Here is a 25,554-nt window from a genome sequence, read left to right on the forward strand (position 1 = left end):
AAACAGATTATATAAAAGAAAAATAATCACTGGATTTTTTTCTTCAAAGAATAAAGAATCTGTAAGAATATACAAAATTAGCTTTCACTAAACATGATAAGATTTAATACAGATGAGCTCTTTTCAACAGGCGCATTTACCTTGGGGTGCCTGCAGCACTAAGAGGATCAAGCTATCTTCCTGCATTCTTCATTCTAATACTTTTGAGGAAGCTCCAACTCCCTGGGGGAATTGACTCTTCAGAAACTGAACCTGCAGAGACAAAGTTCACAGAGAAGGAGAGCAAATGCATGGATGTAAAACAAAGTCCTAAGGTTGAGAATGATGGCGAACTGAAAACTAAGCTATAGTGAGTGTTCTACTGGTCTATATAAGCCCATGAACAGAATGCACATTATACATGTTTTGAATCATGACAGGTACTATAGAAAATCTTATCTTTAAGGGCCATAAAAATTATTTTTTACTCATGACAAAATATTTTCTACAGGGCAGAGCCTTTCAGAGGCCCTCTGTGACAGGCTCCTAACTTGTTCCCTGTTTTCTCCTTCTGATGTCCATCCTCTTTGCCTTTCTGGATGGGGATTGAGCATTTTAGCCAGAGTCCTCCCTCTTGATTAGTTTCTTTAGGTGTACAGATTTTAGTAGGTTCATTCTATATTATGTGTCTATATGAGTGAGTATATACCATGTGTGTCTTTCTGCTTCTGGGATAGCTCACTCAGGATGATCTTTTCTAGTTCCCACCATTTACCTGCAAATTTCAAGATTTACTTGTTTTTTACTGCTGAGTAATATTCCATTGTGTAGATGTAACACAATTTCTGTATCCATTCCTCAGTTGAGGGGCATCTAGGTTGTTTCCAAGTTCTGGCTATTGCAAATAAAGCTGCTACAAGCATGGTTGAGCAAATGTCCTTATTGTGTACTTGAGCCTCATTTGGATATATGTTTAGGAGAGCTATGGCTGAATCTTGTGGAAGCGCTATTCCTAGTTGACTGAGAAAGTGCCAGATTGATTTCCAGAGTGGTTGTACAAGTTTATATTCCCACCAGCGGTGGAGGAGGGTCCCCCTTTCTCCACAATCTCTCCAGCATGTGTTGTCACTTGAGTTTTTGATCTTGGCCATTCTGATGGGCATAAGGTTAAATCTCAGTCGTTTTGATTTGCATTTCCCTGGTGGCTAAAGACACTGAGCATTTTTTAAATGTTTCTCTGCCATTCGATATTCCTCTATCAAGAAGTCTCTGTTTAGTTCTGTTTCCCATTTTTTAATTGGATTACTTGATTTGTTGCTTTTCAACTTCTTTAGTTCTTTATATATATTAGATATTAGCCCTCTGTCAGATATAGGGTTGGTGAAGATTCTTTCCCAATCTGTAGGCAGTCATTTTGTTTTTATTAAAGCAGATGCTGAGACTTATGGCCAACTGTTGGGCAGAGTGCAGGGAATATTATGAAAGAAGTGGGAAATAGTAAGATCTGGAAAGGACAGGAGCTCCACAAGGAGAGCAACAGAACCAAAAAATCTGGGCACAGTGGTCTTTCCTGAGACTGATACTCCAACCAAGTACCATGCATGGAGATAACCTAGAACCCCTGCACAGATGTAGCTCATGGCAGTTCAGTGTCCTAGAGGGTTCTCTAGTAATGGGAACAGGGACTGCCTCTGACATGAACTGATAGGCCTGCTCTTTGATCACCTCACCCTGAGGGGGAAGTAGCCTTACCAGGCCACAGAGGAAGACAATACAGCCACTCCTCATGAGACCTAATAGATTAGGATCAGAAGAAAGGTAAAGAAGACCTCCCCTATCCGTAGACTTGGGGAGGGCCATGTGTGGAAAAGAAGGGGGAAGAGAGGGATTGGGAGGGGAGAAGGGAGGGAGCTACAGGGGGGATACAAAGTGAATAAAGTGTAATTAATAAAACATTAAAAATAAATAAATGAAACGTAAAAAAATATTTTCTGATAGAATCCTCAGAACTTTGGGCTAACACTTAAGAATTTCCCAGACAAAACTTGTACGGTAACCCCCACACTGAACTGTAAAGCTGCCTTCATTTTCAGATGGCATCTTCTCTTTTAACTCAATCAAGGGAAATTTGTGTTTCCTATCGATGTTTAAATAGCTTAAAACTTTTCTATCCTTGAAACACTATTTAACTTAATTGAATTTATATTTTGATGTTGGAGGTATTTGGAGCAGAAAACAGGCATTGTGACTGTGCCACACTGAAATAATTTTTCTTTCTATGAGCAAGATGTCTGTCCACATCTATATCTAGGAGTTGTTAACTATCATTTTTCAAGACCTTCCAGGGAAAGACTGGGTGACCCATGATCAGACTTGCAACTTTCCTTCCCTGTGGGGTTTTCTTACGACTGGGACTCCCAATCTCTGGCACCCTTGTGCCCACAGATCAGCCTGGGAAAGTGATCGGGACACACATGCGTGCGGCTCTGGCCCGAGACCCAGTGCCCGTGTTACCAGGGATCTCTTCCGGGTTCTGGCTGGGCAGCCCGAGAGTGGACCCGACAGATTCCCATGCCCTGGGAGCTTCCCCTCACCTAGGAAACAGGATCGCTGTAGTTTTAGGGCCCAGAGTTCAGTCTCCTGGTCGCTGCACAGAGAGTGCTGTCCTGCTTCTCAGACACAGTGCTCTCCCGGCGCCGCCGTATCTGAGTCTTTTTTAAGAAAAAAAATTTAAAATTAACTTTATCTAGCCACTATTTGGAAATCTTCCTTATGTTCTGGAGCTCATTAAGCACCGATAAGCACATAGCTAGATGAGGCATTTCTCCAAGAAACTTCTTGGGGTATTTGCCCCTGGGCCAACTCAAGCAGCATATTGGTGCAGAGTAAACAGAGACAATTGACAAGCTCTGACTGGCCAGGAGAATTGGTTATAGATTCAAGGACTTTTTTTTATTATTATTATAAGTGTACAGTTCTTTGAAATTTTTGTTTAAATATAATGGGTCATGCAGAGAACAGCCCTGAAAGAATAAAACTCAGTAAATAAGACAGATTGATTAATATAAACTTTTCCTACTTTCTAGCATAAATGATGAAACACGTAGTAAAAGAAGTTAGGTTAGTATTTGTTATTCATAAAAAGACGAGTTCAGATATTGCTGTTTGTTTGGAATATTTTCAAACTATAAACACTACAAGCCTAATATCAGGCTGTCATATAATGTATGCATTTGCTTTGGAGAAAATAGTCTTTAGCTTCCTTAAATTGTAGTTATAGGGCTAATAATAATAATAATAATAATAATAATAATAATAATAATAATAATGATATAATCATTAATCTATCTTTATTCTCTGAGACCTATACAAATAATAAAAAAAAGTGATCTGATTGCTAGCATGTCAGGGCTGTGAGATTTTCCTGGCATCATACCTTACTCCCTCCCTCTACTCTCAAACTCTTTATCTACTCTGTGGGCTTCCCTGTTGGCAACTACTCTCACACCCCCTACTGGGGAAAGCCCCTAGCAAAGGGGTGTTTGCCAGCAATCCTGCCAAGGTGGGTTTGAAGCCTGTGATCAATGTAGTGGAAGGAGAGAACCAACTCTTGTAAGTTGCCCTCTACTCCTGTACTTTGGTATACCTAACTTATCCCCAAATAAACAAATAAATGAATAAATAAAAATATTTAGAAACTTTTAAAGACTGACTTTTGCATTCATTAAATTCAAAGTATACATTAAAAACAAAATGAAGCTGTGGTTGTTTGAATGAGGAATGTCCTTTTTAGACTCAGGCATTTGGACATATGGTTTTTTTGTTGATAACACTACTAGGGGACAATTAGGAGGTATATCTTTGATGGACATAGTGTATCACTGGGCTGTTTTGAGAGTTAAAAGCCTCACCCTACTTCCAGTTCACTCTCTGTTTTGTGCTTTGGTTGAGCAAGTAAAATCTCAACTTCCTGCTCCAGTTGCCATTCCTGCTGATTTCTGTAATGCCTCCTTGCTATGAGGGTCTTCAGTCCCTCTGAAATCAAAGGGAAAATAAACGTTTTTATAGGTTGTGGTGTTTTATCACTGCAATGAAAAGTAACTAATAAAGAAATCATCTTAGTTTGTGGATGATAAAGAATGAAGAGACTTTAAGGAACATCAAGCTTTTTGTTGTTTTTAAGCTTTGGCTTAAAATAGCAGCATGGATAGATCCATTCCCTTCTGTTCTTCATTGTCCTCCTCTTTGGAATGAAAGTCAATAATATAACAATAGTATAAATCGCTAAATACTGGAAGGATAAAGGAAGAAAAAGTGTGGCAGGGGGGGGTCAGTATACTATGGTTGTTTGCGCATGGTAAATATCCACAAGCTAGAGCAGAGTGAAGACAGGTACACTCAACAGATCGTTGTGAGAGCCAGAATGTTCAAGAGAGTTGACAGCTTTTTGTTACCTGAACCAACACACTTCTAAGAAGGAAAAACTTATTTGCCCATGCTTCCAGAGGTCTTAGGCCATGATCACTTGTCCCCTATGCTTTGGGCTTGTGTCTATGTAGCACTTCGGGGAAGAAACTGTATGCAAAAGTTAATTCAAATGCTAATTTCTGTACCTCCATATCTGGTTGAAATTTTTGTTTTGAGAATCTCCTCTCTCAATGCTGTGTAAACACTGCTCCCTAATTGTCCCCTGATATGCCAATAAAGCAGCTAGCAGCCAATCAGTGAGCAGGAGAGAGAATAGGGATGGACTTCCTGCCAGCCAGGGGAGGAGGAGTTAGGGGATTCAGCCATAGGCGGAGGTTCAAGAGACATCAGAAGAGGAGTTGGAGCAAGAGAGCTACAAAGTGCAAGTATCTCTGGGATTTTGACAAAAGGAAGGCAGATTAGTGTTGTAGGCAGTGATTAATATTTACTATTGATCTATCTTCTGGTAATGCTGCTGTTAGTCCTAACAGCTGTATAACCAAATCATCACACAGAGACCGGGTTTATTTAGTTAACCTAGAACACAATGCTGGGCAGTAGTTACTCCATCCTAAACCTCCTAACATTTAGATTTCCCACATTATACTTGCTTTTTGTGAAATCTTAGGTCTGGTTCATGCTCCATGTCCTCCAAGGTCTCTCCTCCAGCTCTCTCTCCTAGCTCTCCTCTTGGATCTTCTCTTCCTACCCATTTCCTGCCCTCTGGCTCCTCCCTGCTCAACATTGTGTCTAGTTGCTTTATTTTGTCCTGTTTACATAAGAGTTGAGATAGGATGCTTAGAATGAGTATCACAATGCAATATCCGGATTGAAACCAGTGTGTGTGTGTGGGGGGGTGGGAATCAGCATTTGAATGAACAAGGGTAAGGTGTATACATTTCAAAAGAACATTATACCAACAGATTAGTTTAAGAAGTTAAGAATAGAGCAACAACTCCTCAGTTACTGTGTTGTGAAGCTTATTAAACAAGTACAATAGAGTCTTAATTATTTTAATGCTAGCCAGGGTAAGACAGAAACTGAGAAACAAACACTATTTTATAAAAATAACTTTAATATTTTGGTGTACCAAGTAGGACAGAACTTACTCTAATCTAGCAAGAATTTACATTGAATCTAAATGTAGACAGAACAGTTTCTTAGTTCTGATTCTTAAAGAGAAAAACAGATTTTCAGGCAGGAGCTCAGGACCCCCTGGTGCAGCAAGGCCACCCCTGGCTGCGCGCGCACACACACACACACACACACACACACACACACACACAAAACCCAGAGGCAGATCTTTTAAGGAGCCTTTGCTGAGGAAAAAAAAAGTGATATTTTTAACACAAGCAAGCTATTCAAGGCCAAACTTTCCTAGCCAAGGAAGGAATCTAAATCTCTTTGAGAAGGGGCTCTTGCTGGCCTGACTCCTGCAGATCAGAGGAGCAAACACTTGTGGACCCAATAACTTCCCAGAGTGGGAAAGACTTCAGGATCCCTGGAAGGAGACAGACTCTCTCTGAAAACAGGAGCCAGAGACACACTGAGAAGCCTCAAGCATCTGAACTGATAAGGTTTAGAAAGGGAGTGAAAGGGTTAGACTAACTTTGTAACCTATATGTCTTCTAAAGCCTATAGTTTTGAGTTTTAGGTCCAGGTTAAGCCAAAACCTCATAGTACTTTTCCAGAGAACAGAGGAATGTGACTCTATCTGTGAGGACAATATAAAAAAAAGCAAACAAGCAATGACCTTCACTCAGCAAAAAGAACGACCAGATAGTGTTTCTTAGCAACAAACCCAGATGGCCCATTCCTTCTTCTGAGTAGCTCCTGACCTCCAGCCAAATCTTCAAGGATGAGCTAACCACCTCACCTTCAATTGCAGCTGCATCCACACTTGGCAGGACTGGCCAAGCTTGAGCACCTAAGACTAACCAATTATCTTACTTTATAGCTTCCTCATCCAATCCTAAATTGCCAAAACTGCAACTTCAAATTTTCCACAATTTTTCTTTTAAAAACCTAAAGCCTTTGTCTCCTGGGGCCACTCTTTGCTGACCGGCAGGGGTGACCCCATTGCACAATGGTTAAATTAAACCTCTTGCTTTTGCAATGAGTTGCGTGGTCTGTGAGAGTTTCTGGGAAGGGTGCAATCTTAAACTCCTGAGCTGTGAGACCCCAGGTCTTACAGGAGCTGGCTCTAAAAATGTAAAGTTGTTAGGAAAAGGTTTTGAGATTAAAAGAGATTATTTTTCTAAATTGAAAGTGGAGGAAGACACAGTGACACAGTGCTTCTTGATTCTACCTGAGTTTGTTTCTTTTAGCATATAAGTAACTTTTACAGTGACAATTTCAGTTTTGTATATACTCTTTTGTATATTCTCTTTGGAAGAGATCAGAATAAGAGAGACTGGGAGAAAAAAGAGGCTGAGAAATTAAAGGCTATAGAACAGAGGTTGGAGGAATCTTTGACTCAAAATAGGGAACCTTAAGAGAAATCCAATCTGGAACTTACAATAACATCAAAAGGGTTAGTTCCAGGTGTGAAAAATTCACAAAGGCTAGAAGAAATTGCATGGCAGCCCAATGGGATACTATGTAAAAATGCTTTACCCATAGGCCAACATGTTCATATTAGATATTACTTGTGTATTTTAAAGGTTCAATTACTGGATGAAGGTCTATATACTAAAGTAGAAATATAGATTCTGTTTGGTGATGCCTTTGAACAAGGACATACAGTGGCTTGTGTGCTCCATTTTTCAGAGTTTGCAGAACTGACATTTATAAACCATATCATAGGTTCATATTCAGAGTTCCAATGGGATTTTGCCTTAAATTATGGAAAGCATGATTCTAACATTACACATTTGTTAGAGATAGTGACTGTCTTGGAGATACCTTTGCAAATTGGAACTGATGGTGCTTCAGCATGTATATCCATTGAAATACAACAATTTTTTAGACATTATGACATGAAACCTGTCATAGATATAACTTATAATCATATAAGTCAAACAATTTTGAAAAGATCTTAATAATTTTTAAAAGTGGGTCATAAAACAGAAGGGGAATACAATATCTCTCCAAAATAGATTATTGTGGGGGGCCTTCTGGTACCTTGCTGCCCCCAGAATTCTTGGCAATAGTGCATTCCTAGTTGACCTGGTGCTTTCGATAAAGGTCATCTTCCTGAAACACCTTAAACCCTCCTCCCCCCTCGGGGTTCCCTAGTAACTCTTCTGAGGAACTTTCCAAACAAGCATTATTAACACACCTTGTGACTCTTTTGTTGGGTCGTCCTGTGATACACCATTATTAGCACATCTTGTGACTCCTCTGGTGGGTCATCCTGTGATTCCTAGTTACTTAGAACCCTGCCAAAGGCAATTACATTCCTTCCACCCTGCCTATAAAGTTGTATGAAAAATTTGAATAAACTGAGACCTTTATCAGAGAAACTGTTTTGGTCTTCATTTCTCGTGTCTCTTGTCCCACCCAATTCTCACCCCCTCTCTTAGGGTCTTGTTCAACTGACCTGTGGGCCAGGTCAGATTATGTAATGATTTATTTATTTATTTATTTATTTATTTATTTATTTATTTATTTATTTATTTTAAATGAGACAAGTAGCTCACCTGCTAAGATACACTGGATTTTGGAAGGGACTGCTCAACTAGATCAGTGTATAAAGGTCCTGATTCCAAAATGGAAGACAGGAAATGTGTTGTGTTTGGGAGGAGAATATGCTCTTGTCTGAACAGAAAACAAAAACTTAATGCATTCCATCCAAACAGATGGAAATTAAATATGACAAGGGGAGGCCTCCTGACAATATTGGCTACAGAGAGAAGGAAAAAATCAAGAAAATAAAACAGGACAGGTAACATAATTTGCTGATTTGTTCGCATGAGAACAGCTATAAGACTGACTGAGACATGAAAATATCTCCAGCCAGGACATCAGCTATGCATGGCCAATGAATCTTTGGCTACAAAATCCCCAGGACTTTTCAAGCCGTTTTAAAAAATGGCATAGATAAAAATTTATTTTACAGTTTGGTATACAGTACAAACTAACTTACATAGAAAAACAAATGCTCTATTTTTTGTAACACAGAACAGAGAATCATCTTTAACTGAACTGTGCTCAGTGCACAGCCCGTACACATACTAATACAAAAATGTATAATACATTTGAAAGTTTATATATTTTGCAGAGCAAGAGCACCAGACACCAAAAAAGAGACTGATCTCCCGTGTGATCTAACCAGACAGATGGCTTCAATCAACAACTGTTTCCTCAAAAATCTACATCCAGGACAATTTCAAAACTGCTGGTTAGACTGTCCAGCATCACAGACTGTTGCAGTCAGGACTTCAGTTAACCTCTGAACTTTCTCAGCATTCAGAGACTGGACAGAAAAAGTTACAGCTAGCTTTCTTAAGACTAGATAATATTCTAATTTTCTTGATCCCCCAATAATAAAAAACTACATCCCAAATCAGCATTAAGCAATTTAAGGAAACTATGCCCCATTCCCAAGAGTGGCTGGATAGTTTTTGGTCATTCTATGGGTAGATAGATGTTTGTTACTGTTAGCATTTAGGCAGCCTGCTCCTGGGTTGCCCAGCAACCTATGATGTCATCATGTATCACCTGCCAGATAGCCACACCTGACAGGCATGGTTAAGTTTCTCCTTAAAAGGTTCAACCCACCACTTTGTCACTCTCTTGCCCTCTCCTCTCTTGCCTTCTCTCCTTTCTATGTCGGGCCACCCCCTCCATTCTCCCTATCATGTCTCGCTCTCTCCTTTTCTCTCTTTTCATCTCCACCTAATAAACTTCTTTCATATAAAATTTGCTGTGTGCATCATCATTTTATTTGGTCCTAACACTTGCATCCTATATACTTTACTACTTTAAAAATTCTGTCCTATGCCCAAGAAACACATATTTTAAAATAATTCCCCTTCTAGGATTTGTCTATAGACTATTTAATTTGTTGGTGTCTTAGTCAGGGTTTTATTGTTGTAAAGAAACACCATGGCCAATATAAATCTTATAAAAGAAACATTTAATTGGTGCTGTCTTAGAGGTTTAGCCTGTTGTTGTTCTGCCCAGTTAATCAACCCCAAAAGACCAGGAATAAACAGACTCCCCTGTAAATACATGAGGTTCTTTTTATTACAAATTACAAACTGCAGCTTGGGCCCACACTCTCCACCGCCGAAGTGGTGGGAGGTGAGAGCCCGTACTCAGGTTAGTTGGATGATTTAAAGATTTTGGTCCCCTCCCAGCATGCCCAAGGCATGGGGAAAGATTGCAGTAAAGCGGTTCTTTCCCTCAGGGCATTCCTGGATTTCTCCACCCAACTAGTTCAGGCCTTAAATGTTAATAATAGCTGGTTTTTAATCTTTTGGTCTCTCATTGTCATTATGAGGGGAAGCATGGAGGTATGCAAGCAGATATGGTGCTAGGAAATGAGCTCGAATTCTCCATCTGGATCCACAGGCAGAAGAAAGAGAGAGCCCCTGGGCCTGACTTGAGCACTCAAAAACTCAAAGCCCACTTGGGTGACACACTTCCTTTCACAAGGCCATGCCTTCTCCAAAAATGCTATACCTCCTAATAGTGCCACTCCCTTTGAGACTATAGGGTCCCTTCTTATTCAAACAACCACAATTGCCTAGAGAGTCCATGAATTAAAATCAAACGAGGTAAAGAATAAGTATTATTATGCAGTTCCTGATCCCAGGGGACAAGACCTTAGACTCAGTAGGAGTACAGTTAAAAGATTTACTGATTACTGCTAACGGGACAATAATTTGAGTCAAACTTGAGATTGCTGTGAGAAACTGGCTCAGGAAGGATTTTTTAAGGCAAAAATCACAAGAAGACTTTTAGTATCTGCACAAGCAAGCCAAGAGCTGTTTTTCTCTGCCAAGATTGGGTAGTCAAGGTAACTTGAATGTCTGCATAAGCAGGTTACGGAAGACAAAAAGTCATAACAAATAAATGGTTATAGGTGTACATTTCTGGGTGTCAGGATTACTGGGAATTTATCTGTCTGGGAATGGTGTCAGAGATAAACAGAGGGTAAGTAGAGAGTACCAAGACAGATGTCTAGCATAAAATAGAGTTGTTTCTTGTTTGTTTGTTTGTTTTGTTTTTTAGATATCACATTCACACTGGCTGTAGATCACATGAATCAAAAAATTCATTCACATTTATGCAGGGCTAATGGTTTATATCTCAGTTGTGTTGAATACATATTTATAGGCAAGTGGCTTCTTTGATATAGGAAAGCTAATTTCCTTTGGATCTCATATTCCAGCCTTTGTTAACAATAAGGTGTGACATACTCTTTTTTTATAGCTGCTTTATAGATGAAATTGGGATGTGGTTGTCATGGCCCAGGAAGGCTGGAGTGTCTATCAAAGATGAGGAGAAGGCAGAACACATCTAGTTTCCCTTCCAGGGTCTGTTTAAGCATGTGGAAACATCAAAGTACAGGTAGCTTTGGAGCAGTCCAGAATGTTGGTCTGAAGCAGCGGCTTAAGTTGGCACAAATTTTTGTCAGAAACGTCGTTTTCATCAGCTTTAAGCAAGTCCAGGTTGTTAATTTTAAGGACCTCCTTAAGATGGCAATTTTGGATAATCTGATGTGTTTAGTTGTTTGGAAATCTGCTGGAGACAGATACAGACTATGGACAGAAGATAAAATTGAGAAGATTATGGGGAAATCTTTAATTTTGGAGTATATTGGAAAGTTACATGCCTATGGTCCTTGTAATTGGGGTGGTGGAAGAAGTTTCAAAACAAGGGGGAAGATAGAGGGCACCCTCAGGAATAAGGAATAGGCTGGGAAATTTAGGCTGTTGACTGAAATTACAAGAACACTTATCTGGAGTGTGTTTGATCTGTAATAGGTGGCATATAGGCTTTTGTAGTAAGACCTAATGGTTGTTTGGATTTCCTCATTTGGTGTTGTTATGTCCCCCTTTTCTTTTCTGATTTTACTGATTTAGATAGATTCTCTCTGCCTTTAAGTAGTTTGGCTAAGAGCTTGTCTATCTTGTTGATTTTCTCAAAGAACCAGGTTTTGGTCTCATTGATTCTTTGAATTTTTTTCTTTGTTTCTAATTCATTGATTTTCGGCTCTGAGTTTGATTATTTCCATTTGTCTACTCCTCTCGGGTGTGTCTGCTTCTTCTTTTTTTTTTAATTTTTTTAGGGCTTTTAGGTGTGCCATTACGTTACATGTATGAGATGTCTCCAACTTCTTTCTGGAGGCACTTAGTGCTATGAACATTCCTCTTACTGCTTTCATTGTGTCTCATAAGTTTGGGTAAGTTCTGCCTTCATTTTCATTGAATTTTAAGAAATCTCTAATTTCTTTTTTCATTTCTTCCCTGACCAAGCTGTCATTAAGTAGAGAATTATTTAGTTTCTTTGTGTATGTAGGCTTTTTGTTATTTCTGCTGTTGTTGAGGTCTAGTTTTAGACCATGATGGTCTGATAGGATACAGGGATTATTTGGATCTTCTTGTATCTGTTGAGGCTTGCTTTATGCCTGACAGGTCAATTTTTGAGACAGTTCCATGAGATACTGAAAAGAATGTATACACTTTTGAGAGTGGGTGAAAAAGTTCTGTAGACATCTATTAGGTCCGTTTGATTTAGGACCTTGTAAGTGTCATTATTTCCCTATTTAGCTACTGTCTAGATGATCTGTCCCTTGGTGAGAGTGGAATGTTGGAAGTCTCCCTCTATTAAGGTGTTGTGACCAATGTGCAATTTAAGCTTTAATAATTGTTTTATTTGCAAATGTAGTTGGTCTTGCATTTGGGCATAGATGTTCAGAATTGTGATGTCCTCCTGGTGGATTTTTTCCATTGATGAAAATGAAGTTCTCCTCCTCATCTTTTTTGATTAATTTTGTTTGAAAGTCTATTTTATTAGATATTAGCATAGTTACTCCAGCTTGTTTTCTGGGTCCATTTGCTTGAAAAAAACATTTTCCAGCCCTTTACTCTGAGGTAGTGTTTATCTTTGTTGCAGAGATGTGTTTCTTGGATGCAGCAGAATGTTGGATCCTGTGTTCCCAACCATTCTGTTAGTCTGTGTTTTTTATTGGAGAGTTGAGTCCATTGATGTTGTTAGATAATAGTGACCAATGAATGTTAGTTCTTTTTATTGTGGAGTTAGTGGTATTACTGTGTTTCAGTGCTTGTTTTCTTTTAATTTTTGGTTGTGAAGTTATCTATATCCTGTGTTTTCTTCGATATAGTTTTCATTGGATTGGAGTTTTCCTTCTAGCATTGTCTGTAGGGCTGGGTTGCTGTGTAGATATTGTTTCAGTTTAGTTTTGTCATGGAATATTTTGTTTTCTCCATCTATGTTGATTGAAAGCTTTTCTGGGTAGAGTAGTCTGGGTTGGCATCTGTGGTCCTTTAGAGTCTTCATGACATCTGCCCAGGCCCTTCTGGCTTCCAGAGGTTCTGTTGAGAAGTCTGGTATGATTTTGAGAGGTCTACCTTTATATGCTACTTGGCCTTTTCTCTTGCTGCTTATAATTTTTTTTTTTTTGTATTTTAGTGTTTTGACTAATATGTGATGTGAGGAGTTTCTTTTCTGGTCTAGTCTATTTGGTGTTCTGTAGGGCCTCTTGTATATTTATGGGAATCTCTTTCTTTAAGTTTCTTCTATGATTTTCTTGAAAATATTTTCCAGACCTTGGAGACTGGAATCATCTCTTTCATCTATTCCTATTATTCTCAGATTTCATCTTCTCATGGTGTCCTTGATTTCTTGGGTGTTTTGTGTTTGGAACTTTTCTGATTTTACTTTTTCTTTAAGAGATGTATCAATTTCTGCAAATGCATCTTCAGCACCCGAGATTCTGTCTTCCATCTCTTGTATTCTATTGGTGATACTTACCTTTGTGGTTCCTGATCTTTTCTCTAAGTTCTCCAGCTCAAGGGCTTTTCTCTGTTTGTGTTTTCTTTATTGATTCTAATTCTGTTTTCATGTCTTGCACCATTTCCTTCATTTGTTTGAATGTGGATTCCCATCTTTCTATGATGGCCTCTATTTTTTTCTGTTCATTTCCTCTCTATATGCTACTAATTGTACCTCTGCTTGTGCCTCTACTTGTTTGGCTGAATTTGCCTGTATTTCTTTGAGAGCTTTGTTCATTTCCTTTTTATTTGCCTCCATCTGTGTGGCGATTTCTTTGAGAGATTTGTTGGTTTCCTCTTTATGTGCCTCTAATCCCGGATAAGCATAGCTTTAAAATAATTTTCTTGTGTTTCTGATGAAGTAGAATATCCATTGAGTTTGGGGGTTGCTGGGGAAGCCATGATATCCTGACTTTTATTTGATGTGTTCTTATACCGACCTCAAGCCATCTGCTTATACATAACCTTTGCTATTTATTCCTGGAGTCTGTACTTCAGACTGGGTCCGTCTTTCTCTGGTGTCTGGAGTATTCTTCAGGAAAATGAGAGAGGTCCACCGGTTTGAGAGTGGGTGTTGGTGTTTGAGCTGTGCTAAGGGAGGAAGGTCGCAGGCACAGGTGCACATGTCCCTTCTAGAGCCTGAGACAAATCACAGCTGCTATGAAGCTGCCCCATATCCCCACACCTGAGATTAAAATGAAGTCATATTCTCATAATATTTCCATGCTGTTTATAGAAAAAAAATTCCAAAAGTCTCACTACAATGACAGTAGCAAATAAATTTACCATTTGTTGTAAGATTTTTTTTTCCTAAGGCTGTGTTAAACAACATCTGGTGCCTTACCCCATTTTGTATCACAGCTTTCTCATTGTTGCATAGGTAGACCCTATTCCTTTTCTTAATTTTTAGCCTATATACCATACTTTCCCCAGAAAACTTTGAGATCTCATTTAATTAGGGCCTGATTGCATATAGCCTACTTGGAGGAGTGATTGGATACTTATGTGAAAGTCTAATGACCTTGCCTATCTTGTTTTTAAAGGAATATTAACTTTTATTAAATACAGTTCTAATTATTTTAGGCAGGCATATCTAGAATTTTACTGAAGTATTTTAAAGAGGTTTTATTTTATAGCCAGCTTGTATATATCTGCAGATATACACAAGATTGGAGGCATACAACTTAAAAAGCTTAATTAAATTTTTTTCTTATAAAGTTATCAAGTTGCAGGATAATAAAATATCAAATACCTTGAGGCTATTAAACAGAAATGTATAAAAACCAGACATCTACAGAGAATCAGAAAGTGTCGACATCAGGCTCTTGGTTTTTAATAGATGTTTAATTATATTCAATAAGCTTACGAATTGTAAGCTATGAAAAGTTTATATTTTTGTCATTTAAAGCACATACTGTTTTTTCTTGGACTGTTTTTGTTTTATTTTCTTTTCTTTTCATCCTGGAGTAGTGGTTCTCAATGTCCCTAATGCTGTAACTGTTTAATATGTTGTATGACCCCCAATCACAAAATTTTACTTTTATTGCTACTTCATAATTGTAATGTTGCTACTATTATGAATTTTAATGTAAATATCTGACATGCAGGGTATTTAATATGAGACTCTTGTTGCTATAGTCTTGCTCTGGTGGGTTCTAGGACCCTAAGGATAGAGATATGGTGTCAGTACAATGAAGAACATGACCACCAGCTTTCTGTTAAGAAAATGGCCCTGAAAAGCACAAGCCTCTCCATATTTATTTCATTTCAAAGTCACAAAGCATACACTTTCATTTTTGTTTCTCTAAATATGTTCCAAGAAACTAGATAATTATTCTCAGAAAGTTTCTTCACAAGTTTCTCTCTCGTATACTTTATTTTCCATATGTAAATATTTTGCCTCATGGCCTCATAGTTTAGGCACATCTGTATGTTCTGTATACTGTATCTTAAACACCTAATTTCTCTTTCATAAATATGTTCCTACAATGTCTACATTTCTGTTCTGCATAGCCATAGCTAAGATAAATTTATTCTGTTGTCACAGAGTTATTTAACTCTTGTCCAACCCTTCCTGTTTTCTGACTGCCTGAGGATTTGGTACCTACATGGAAGAGTTTCTTGTTTCTGAACTAATGTCTGCATGTTTATGTGTGCTCATTAACTTCTGTGATCCATTCTTAGAAGGACTGGTTTTTTTGAGCTACAGAATACTTTGTGTTTTTCTGGGAATAATTATGTGCTTCAAGAGACACTGTGATCTCTATTTTGTCTTTCTTAAAATTCTTCTGGGTTTTGAGTTGCTTCAGGAATCATCATCTCAATTCCGTGATGTATTGCTAATAAATATACCTCAGAATTATTAAGAGATTTCTATTATGCCATTGTTGTACTTGTTACAGACATAGTGAAAGAAAAGGCTACCAAGAGTATACATAGTGTTTTGCTAGAAGAAAGGAATTACCTCATGGTCAATCCAGAAAAAAAAAAGCAGAGGCTGCAGATTCTCTCATACCAGTCCTTACCAGGCATAAAGGAAGTTCTCCTTGGGGACTTCCCACAAGGATAGCAATCCACAAAGCACTCAGAAGCCATTCTCTAAGCAGAGCCATGGTTCTTAACACCTGTGAAAGGGTTATTCAGCCCCCACAGTCATTACAACCCCTAGATTGAGAATCAGTGTTCTAGGGTCAGGTGGCTTTCTAGAGCCAGCTATTTTTTTAAATTTATTCATTTAGTAAATCTTTTTACAACCTGATCCCCTTTCTCCTCTTCTCCAAGTCCAACCCTCATCCACCCCTCCCTTGACTTCCTCCTCTCCTTCTCAGAGAAGGTGAATATCAACCCACCCTGCTACCTCAAGTTGCAGCAGCAGCAGCATAACTAAGCACATCTGCCACTGAGGCCTGACAAGGCAGCCCAGCTAGGGAAAAGGGATCCAGTGGCAGGCAGTAGATTCAGAGACAGCCCCTGCTCTCATTGTTAGAAGACCGGTAAGACGACCAAGCTACACATCTGCTACATATGTGTAGTGGGTATCAGTCTAGTCCATGCATGCTGTCTGGTTGATGGTTCAGTTTCTGTGAGCCCCCATTGGCCCAGGTTATTTTACTCTGCAGTTCTCCTAATGGTATCCTTGACCCGTCCCACAATCCTTCCCCCAAGTCTTCCATAGACCTTCTCACTCGGCCTATTGTTTGGCTATGAGTCTCTGCATCTGTTTCCATCAGCTGATGGATGAAACCTCTCAGAAGACAGTTATGCTATAGTGTGAGCTTTTTAATAAAGTAGAGCAGAATAAAACAGTACATCAATAATATCCATGCCCAAAAGATACCTTAATCTGTACAAAACTAAATTCAGTGATAACAGGGATAGACCAGAGCAAACAGAGAACAAAGAACACTTAGAAATAAATTCTGGGAGTGGGCCAGCTGAGCATCAGCAGAAGGAACAGAGGGTTACGGTGCTCTCTAGGGCTGTGCACTGGGGGTGCCTGCATCACTCCAGATGTGGGCATGGAGTGGGTGTGGCCACATCCAGAGCTCCATGGTCAGTGACAGAGACCAGCTGGAAGATAGAGCAAGCAGGAATAAAAGGCATCATTTAGACGCACAGTACGGGAAAATGATTTCAAATAGTAGGGATTAGAGAAGTGTCTGGTGTATCTATGAGACTCGAGCCAATGAGAGGGACAGAGACAGAGCAATATCCAGTTGGGGGCCAGCATAGAGGCAGCCGATAGCAGTCTGCCTTATAGAAATTTTTAAAATGTTGCAGCATGCAGCTCAGAGGCAAATTGGCTGTGCTTAGTCTGATTCTCATAACTGCATCAAAATTTGAAAAGACAAATTCAACAGGCAACAGAGAATAGTGGAAAAAGACAGTACAACAACACGATCAGAGAAGACCAGATGAATTCAGACATGTGATAGCTACCTCCATGTACACGAAAAGCAGGACAGTAAGGTGTCCCTTTTCCCCCCAAGACTATGTTAAAGATTCTGTCTGGCTGTTATGACACAAAAGCCAGGGACAAACACCAAAATGTTTCCAAGTATAGGCATAGGGGCTGTCTCTGACTTTGTAACCAATGTTAGGTCCCTTTCCTTTAGCTGGGCTGCCTTGTTACTCCCCTATGGAAGAGGATGTGTTTAGTCCTGCTATGATTTGAGGTGCCAGGGTGGGTTGGTGCCCCTTGGGGGCCTTCCCTTCTCTGAGATGAGGGAGAGTGGGAAATAGGAGGAGGAGGTGTGAGGGTGGGACTGGAAGGAGAGGAGGGAGGGGGATGAGATTGGGCTATAAAATGATTAAAGAAATAAATAAATAGATAAATAGATAGATAAATAGGAAAAATTTATTTTATGGTTGGGTCAAACTTGCAGTCTCCTTGGAACTAGGAGAGAGAAGTGGCTCTAACTAAAATAAGGGGAGCATTTTTACAAGCAGGCTCATGCCTGAGGTAGATAATAAGTGATTACAAAAGTGGATTTTTTTTTCAGTTAGTAAATTAGTTACATGTTGTGGTTTTATGGCCAGCCACTTTTCAGAACCTGTCATGAAGCGTTTTTTGACCAACTCATTTTCAGAACACACCATGAAGCAATGAAACAGTTTATGATGAGTAAGTCATAAGATTATAGAGAAAGAACAAATCGTAAGTTTACCGTTAGCTTAGGATAGGATTAGAGAAAAAGAACATGGAGAACAATATAGAAATAAATACATTTCTAACATTATGTTTAACTAGGAAAAGGAAGAAAAAATATGAAGTCAGCTGGCCCTTAACACTGCCATCCCCTTTGTGTCTCCAACTTTCTAGAATATCAAACAAAGCAGAACTACTCACCAGTCAGTCTGGCTTTCAGGAGCACATTAGGGAGCAGTCCTTACTTTCAGGTTGCTTTAAATTTCCAGATCTGGTGTGGTGCAGTTTGGGTTCCCCTGGAGCCTCTCAATTCCCCGTTGGCCTTGCTCTCTCTGGGGCTTATTTCCTATTAGCAACCTTTTAATTTGTGAAAGCCATTGTCATGGGCCAAACAATATATTTTGTATGTTTCTTGAGATTATGCAATGAACATATGAGGAAAAAGATTACATGAGGAGTTCTGCAATATACAACACTGAAGATATCGTGTAGAGTGAGGTGACTCAGGCACAGGAAAACACCTACTGAGTAAGCAAATGTGAATGCATCTCGTGAAATCACATCTGTAAATCAAATGGTGTTCTCCATAGAATGGGCATGGACAAGTATCTGGTTACTAACCAATAGGCAGAGGGTAAATATGTTCTCAAGATTGCTGGTCATCGGTTTGCCCACAGTACATTTTTCCATGCTAAAACTTTTGTTGTGAGAACAGATTTCACATTGATGTTCTTACTATAGCAGACTGTAGAGAAACATCAGTAAAGACCCATAATATTAAGTGGTTAAAAGATCATCTAAAATTAATTATGGAGTCACAGGACAAATGAATTGATCACTGTTCTACCACTCTTTGCTCCATGGAAGCCCTTGGAATGAGTATGTAGACCTCTGCTTTTCAAAAATTTCAATGTTAGGGATAGGCTAACTCTGACAACTGAAGTTTTTTATGCCAAGGGTATTGAACCATGTTTTCACCCACTGGTACGAGTAATGGTAATATGAGCAATATCTCAATTTATTTACTTATGAATTTACTTTTGTTTGATTCTAGCTACATCAACCAGGCTGGCCTTGACCTTTCTGTGTAGTCCAGGCTGATGTCCAACTTGTGATTGTCCCACTTTTCTCTAGTGTTGGGCTTACAAGTATGTACCACCATACCTGGATTTTTACCTCTATTTAAGGCATTTTATTTACTTCCATGGTTGATTCTTGGAATATCTCATGTTTTTGTTTGTCAGACTTCTGTTTGTATAAATGTACCCGAAATAAATCAACTTAAAGACAGGAAAGACACTTAGGCTCACAGTTTTGAAGGAGTCAGCCAAGGGTCATTTGGCCCTGTTCTTTTGGATATTGTGGAAACACATTTTTGGTCTGTATTCATCTCAATATTATTGTCTGTTCTTTAAAGCCATGGTATATGTGAAAATCATATTAAAATAGGCTTAATGCTTCAAAGAATTTTGGCAATATTACCAAACACCAGATGTAGAGGAATTTTAGTCTGGCATCATGGCTACTATGGCAACGAATTACATTCAAAGACCCAGGTCTGTGTGATCTAGCTAAAATACAGACACACCCTTAATATACACCTTTAATCCTTTTGGCTGACATACACACCTTTAATCTGTATGACTGGAATATAGACATGACACACTTTTAATCCATTTGGCTGAAATACACACATACCTTTAATACCAAACAATGATGTCTAATTGAGGGACAGAGAAAGTGACGAATCAGAGAATGATTTGACAAAATGAGTCAGGAATAGGATATGCCCACCTCTTACAAAAGCAGTCAGGAAAGAGAAGCAACTTAAGAGCAGCACCAAGAGAATCGAAGCAGACTACAGTGCAGAAATACAGTAGAGTTTGCATAGTCAGGTTCACTTTGGTTGAGTTCGGTGCAGTTGGTTTGGTACAGTTCAGTTTGTGGAGTTCAGAGGCAGTTTTTCCAAGCAGAGCAATTCAGTGAGAAGCTGAGTGAAGCAAGTTTGAATTAGTTAGTTTGAGAGGAATTTTGAGCCAGAACAGCTGAATTGAACCAGCCAGCCAGAGTTTAGGAAGAACTGGAAGAGTTGAGCTTATTCAGCAGTATATTTTGGAGGCTGAAAACATTCTAGGCCTAGGTTAGCAATCAGAGGATGGAAGCTGAACCTTTAAGGTTTGGGCCGGCAGAAGATTAGATTCTATGGAAAATAGAGGGTTCCAGGCCTAGGCCTAGGGATAGTTAAATAGAAACACTCTGGGCTCAGCCCAAGCTTGAGTATGGCTCTCATCTCATTCCCACATCTCAGGAAATAAATAAATCATTTACGACCAGATATTAAATTTTAAATAAATGTGACTTTTTCTAAAATACGGCTAGGATTAGAAGTTGGTCTGTGAACCTGAAAACTAATAGATTTAAGATAGTAGAGAACATTATCTAGCAATCAGGGGGATTTCTGTTTGATGATGTTCAAGGCATTGATGGGGGCAGAGTTCTTCAGAGGTAAGTTGTCATATATATCCCATCACCAAAAATATTGATGTAAAGAAATGCATTGAAAGACATTTTAAGGATGTCTTGTTAGTAAAGTACAAGATAAATGGTTATGAGAAAACACTAAAATAAACACTCAGTAATTCTGTGAATTACTCTATTTTAGAGTGATGTTCACTGCATAAGATGTGGGCACCACAAGACCCTTGGTAGCTGTGTTGAGCTGATTTCCGTATGTACTGGAAAAGTAGCACCAGATACTAGTGGGCAGATGAGTCATATGGTTGAATTGCCCATCATCATTCAATTGTTCTGCTTATTAGAAACTTCACATGGTTTCAGTTACTTTTATCATGAGAAATCCAATTGTCCATTATAGCCAGTTCTGAGAACACCCTGTGAAACTAGGTAATTCAGGAGATGACAAAAGTCATTTTCTGATGATTCCTCCTCTTAGTCACAGCCAGTGATGTAGAAATGTCTGCACATTGACATAAACCTTCACCCAAGGAATAACACAAAAGAGAAAATATAGAGATGATGGTGATAATTCTAATGAGAGACTTAAATCCCATTCCTTTTCAAAGGTGAATTTAATTCTTTGTGCTGACAATGAGTGGCTAAATTTGGTCTCCTAAGACTATATGGCACAAAGTTGATTTAGGCACAAATTCTCATTATGTTATTTAAATTAGATTTACAGATTTAGTCTTAGGAGGTTTTTTTCTTTTGTTTGTTTTTTTTTCCCCTCAGACAGGGTTTCTCTATGTATCCTTGGCTGTCCTGGACTCCCTTTGCAGACCAGGCTGGCCTTGAACTCAAAAAGATCTGTTTGCTTCTACCTCCCTAACTGCTGGGATTAAAGTTATGAGCCACCAAGCCCAGCTTCTCAGGAGTCTTTTAAATAGATGGAGAATTATAGTGTTTTTAAACTTTTATTTGTTTATTAAAATTTATTCCCAACTGTAGCCCCTTCCCTCATTCTTCCCAATCCTGCCTTCCCTCCCTCATTTCCTTCCATGCTCCTTCCCTAGTCCACTGATAGCAGAGGTTCTCCTTCCCTTCCATGTGACCCTAGCCTATCAGGTCATATCAGGACTGGCTGCATTGTCTTCCTCTGTGGCCTCCCTCCCCCCTACTCAGGGGGAGGTGATCAAAGAGCCTGCCACTAAGTTTATGTCAGAGACAACCCATGCTCCCCTTACTAGGGTACCCACTTGGATACTGAGATGCCATGGCTACATCTGTGCAGGGGTTCTAGGTTATCTATATGAACAATCCTTGGTTGGAGTATCAGTGTCAGAAAAGACCTGATTTTTTGGTTCTGCTGCTCTCCTTGTGGAGCTCTTGTCCCCTCCATATCTTACTATCTCCCCTTCTTTCATAAGGTTTCCTACACTCTTCCCAAAGATTGACTATGTCTCAGCATCTGCTTTACTATCCTGCTGGGTAGAGTCTTTCAGAGGTCACCCTCTTCTGATGTCTATCCCATTTGCCTTTCTGAATGAGGATTCATCATCTTACCCAGCATCCTCCTCTTTCTTAGCTTCTTTAGGTGTACAGATTTTAGTGTGATTATCCTATATTATTTGTCTAATATCGACTTATAAGTGAGTATGTACCATGTGTGTCTTTCTGCTTCTAGGATATCCTCACTCAGGATGATCTTTTTAGCTCCTACCATTTGCCTGCAAATTTCATGATTTCTTTGTTTTTTATTGCTGAGTAGTATTCTATTGTGTAAATGTACCACAATTTCTGTATCTATTTCTCAATTGAGAGACATCTGGGTTGTTTCCAGCTTCTGGCTATTAGTAATAAAGCTGCTACGAACATGGCTGAGCAAATGTCCTTGTTATATGCTTGAGCATTTTTGGATAGATGCCTAGGACTGGTATAGTTGGATCTTGAGGTAGCACCATTCCTAATTGTCTGAGAAAGCGCCAGATTGATTTCCAAAGTGGTTGTACAGGTTTACATTCCCACCAGCAATGGAGGAGGGTTCCCCTTGACATCCTCTCCAGCATGTATTGTCACTTGAGTTTTTGATTTTAGCCATTCTGATGGGTGTAAGGTGAAACTCAGAGTCATTTTGATCTGCATCTCCATGATGATTAAGGATGCTGAGCATTTCTTTAAGTATTTCTCTGCCATTCAATATTCCTCTATAGAGAATTCTGTTTAGTTCTGTACCTCATTTTTAATTAGGTTACTTGATTTGTTGCTGTTTAACTTTTTGAATTATTTATATATTCTGGATATTAGCTCTCTGTCAGCTATGGGGTTGGTGAAGATCCTTTCCCAATCTGTAGGCTGTTGTTTGTATCAACAATATACTCACAAACCTAATCCAAGAACATAACAAAGACATCATCCACTGTGACCAAATGGACTTCACTTCAAGTATGGAGGGGTGTTTCAATATATGGAAATCCATCAATGTAATCCACCATATAAACAAACTGAAAGAAAAAAAAGCCCACATGATAATCTCCTTAGATGATGAAAAAGCATTGGGTAAAATCCAACATTCGTTTATGTTTAAAGTCCTGGATAGATCAGGGACACAAGGCACTTACCTAAACATAGTAAAGGCAATGTACAGCAAGCCTATATCCAACATCAAACTAAATGGAGAGAAGCTTAAATCAACCCCATTGAAATCAGGGAGAATTACCATTTTAAGTGGTCTCCATCTGATGCTTATAATTACTACTGTTCTGCCAGCAGTCTTAAACTACCTTAGATTTCCTCATACTGCTATTTAGTTTTCTTTGTTTAGCTTCAATATTTCACACAATCCTTCCTCAAAAATCATGATGATGTGCATTGATAATATTTCATGTGTTACTAATTTACATTTACAGATGATCAGACATCTTGTGTAGAATATGTTCTTATAACTGTGTAGGGCACAGTTATGGGTAGACATTCAAATAGCAAATGGGTTTTAAACTAATCCTGAAATTTAACTTCTTAAAACTTTTCATGTGCCTCTTATTTTATAACTTCAGTTTCCAGAAGAAGATGTAGAAGTGTGGATACTCCTATACCTCATGAAGAAGTAAACAAACAAACAAACAACCCCCCCCACAAAAACCTGTAAAATATGCACCAAAATTCCAACTGAAATTAAAACAGACATTTTGTTGGAATCATCAGTTTCTTCCAGTATTATGTTCAAACAGTAAGAATGTCTGCCTCTCAGTTTCCCTGTCATGGTACTCTGACTTTGCCCCTGTGAATTCTAACATATTTCCAGACAAATGTTGATAACTTTGTCTGTCTGTTGAAAGTTCTGCATGTCAGTCTTCAGGTGCTGACACAGAATTAGGAAATTAGGAAATTATGTGTCAGAAAGAACACAGAATTAGGAAATCATTCAGGTTCAAGTACTACCCATAGGAAAGTTTGTTTACAAATTGAGCATTATGAGGGCTGTTAGTTACATAGTGCTGAATTCTAATTTCCTCACACTTTTCTAAAGAAGTAGGATTCTCAGGGTACCAACCTGCCCACAGGTATAGCTTTCAGGTGGATTAGTGCCACAGAGAGGATGAGGAGAGCAGCTGGCAGCTTTGAGATGCACATCAGTTGTCGGGTTCCCTGAAGAGAAAAAGCACTGAAGTCAAGCTGCCTTCTTCAGTTCTGACTGATGCGATTTTAAATTAGAACCTTTGAAGAAAATTTAAAATGTATTTTACAAGTATCTCTGTAATTATTTTTTTTTTTGCTGATGCTTGTCAACTTTAAAATAGTTCCAAATGCTCAAAAACCAAGAGAATTTCTAGTATAACACCCCATTCTTTACTGTTTTGCTGAAATAAGCCTTACAGATAATACTGTTAGAGCCCCAAAAGTGCCACGCAAACCTCTCAGACACCGGTCTTGGCTAGATATTGATGGTTTATTTGAACAACTTTTCCAAGCTGATTGATCAGGGCCACAATAAGGACTTAGGAGCTTAGCTGTGACATCTACCTGCTCTTAGGGCAGACTTTTTATAGAACAAACTGAATGAAAGACATGGGGAGGGCAGTAACACATACTAAGCATACAAAGCATAATATGTTTTTGGCTAATTATATAAAGTATTGTCAGCTAGCCTTTAAGCTGATTGGTCCAAGGTGAGGTAGTAAAGTTCTTCCAAAGTACATCCGGAGTGCAACCATGTGCAACCAGGTACACTGATAACTAGAGTGCAACCAGTGTGTAGCCCAGTGTGTAGATGAGTTATGACACCATTGAATCAGAGTAAAATATAAGGTCAGCTTGATCCTCTGTCAGGCTCTGTTGGTGTATGTTAACTAGGTCCTCTGGCAGGGTTTGTTATTGTCAGTTATGAATAACTACTTCTAGGTTACAAGGTTAAAATTTTAACATTTAAAACTTAATAACTTCATCTTATAAACAGATGGAAGTTGAATATGCTGAATACAAAAATAGCGGCAGCTATGTCTCAAAGCAGGCTTCAACAGACACAAAGGTTGCTTTCCTCTAAGTGACACCTTCCCAAGCAGCGTGCCTTTTACCTTGCAGTGGTCAGTGTAGCGAAATCAGAAAGTGCCTCGATAGTCAGAAGCTCCAGGAAGCACAGCCCAAGCCTGCTCGCATGGTGTGGCAATTAGTAGGCTGGCTCTTATATATCCCTCACCTTGCTGAGCTCTGTCACCACAGAGGCTCTGTCATTAATTTCCACCCTGTAGATGGAAAGTGCTTCATAGGCAGCTGGGGCAGGTGGGCCATCCCCCCCATGAACAGTTGAGCAAATACTAGCAGAGCACATACTGCGTGCCTTTGTGGGGTTAATGGTGCACCAGGCGAGGTAGGAGTTTGGAGTTTCCATTTTGGGAAATACAAGTGAAATTTCCAACAGTTAAGTATAATAATAAGAAAGTGATATTTTTCTACTTTAAAAAAAATTATATAAGTTTATTTACTTTACATCCCAAGGGTGCCCCCTCCCTTTCCTCCTCCCAGTCTCCTCCACTTCCCCTC

At 39.0% G+C, this 25,554-nt stretch overlaps 1 protein-coding gene and 1 long non-coding RNA gene across 3 annotated transcripts in view; one reads left to right on the forward strand and one right to left on the reverse strand.

Annotated features, from left to right (window-relative positions):
• Window positions 1–908, forward strand: part of LOC129675665 (solute carrier organic anion transporter family member 1A5-like) — a 37,160-nt gene extending 36,252 nt beyond the window's left edge. The window contains exon 14 of the mRNA XM_055605647.1: window positions 131–908. Coding sequence (XP_055461622.1) covers window positions 131–350 — 220 coding nt within the window. The 3' untranslated portion in view covers window positions 351–908. The remainder of the gene's footprint in view (window positions 1–130) is intronic.
• Window positions 188–25,161, reverse strand: LOC129675666 (uncharacterized). Of its 2 annotated transcripts, none has more exons than XR_008719968.1 (4): window positions 25,089–25,161; window positions 24,068–24,162; window positions 22,902–23,018; window positions 188–252 (listed from the first exon to the last, which is right to left on the reverse strand). It is a non-coding gene; the product is annotated as an uncharacterized LOC129675666 (long non-coding RNA). The 2 variants fall into 2 exon arrangements; XR_008719967.1 differs by lacking the exon at window positions 188–252 and adding an exon at window positions 19,517–20,050.
• Window positions 25,162–25,554: the final 393 nt, after the last annotated feature.

This window comes from Psammomys obesus, unplaced genomic scaffold, assembly GCF_907164565.1.
Source record: "Psammomys obesus unplaced genomic scaffold, mPsaObe1.curated_primary_1811, whole genome shotgun sequence".
Lineage (NCBI taxonomy): Eukaryota > Metazoa > Chordata > Mammalia > Rodentia > Muridae > Psammomys > Psammomys obesus.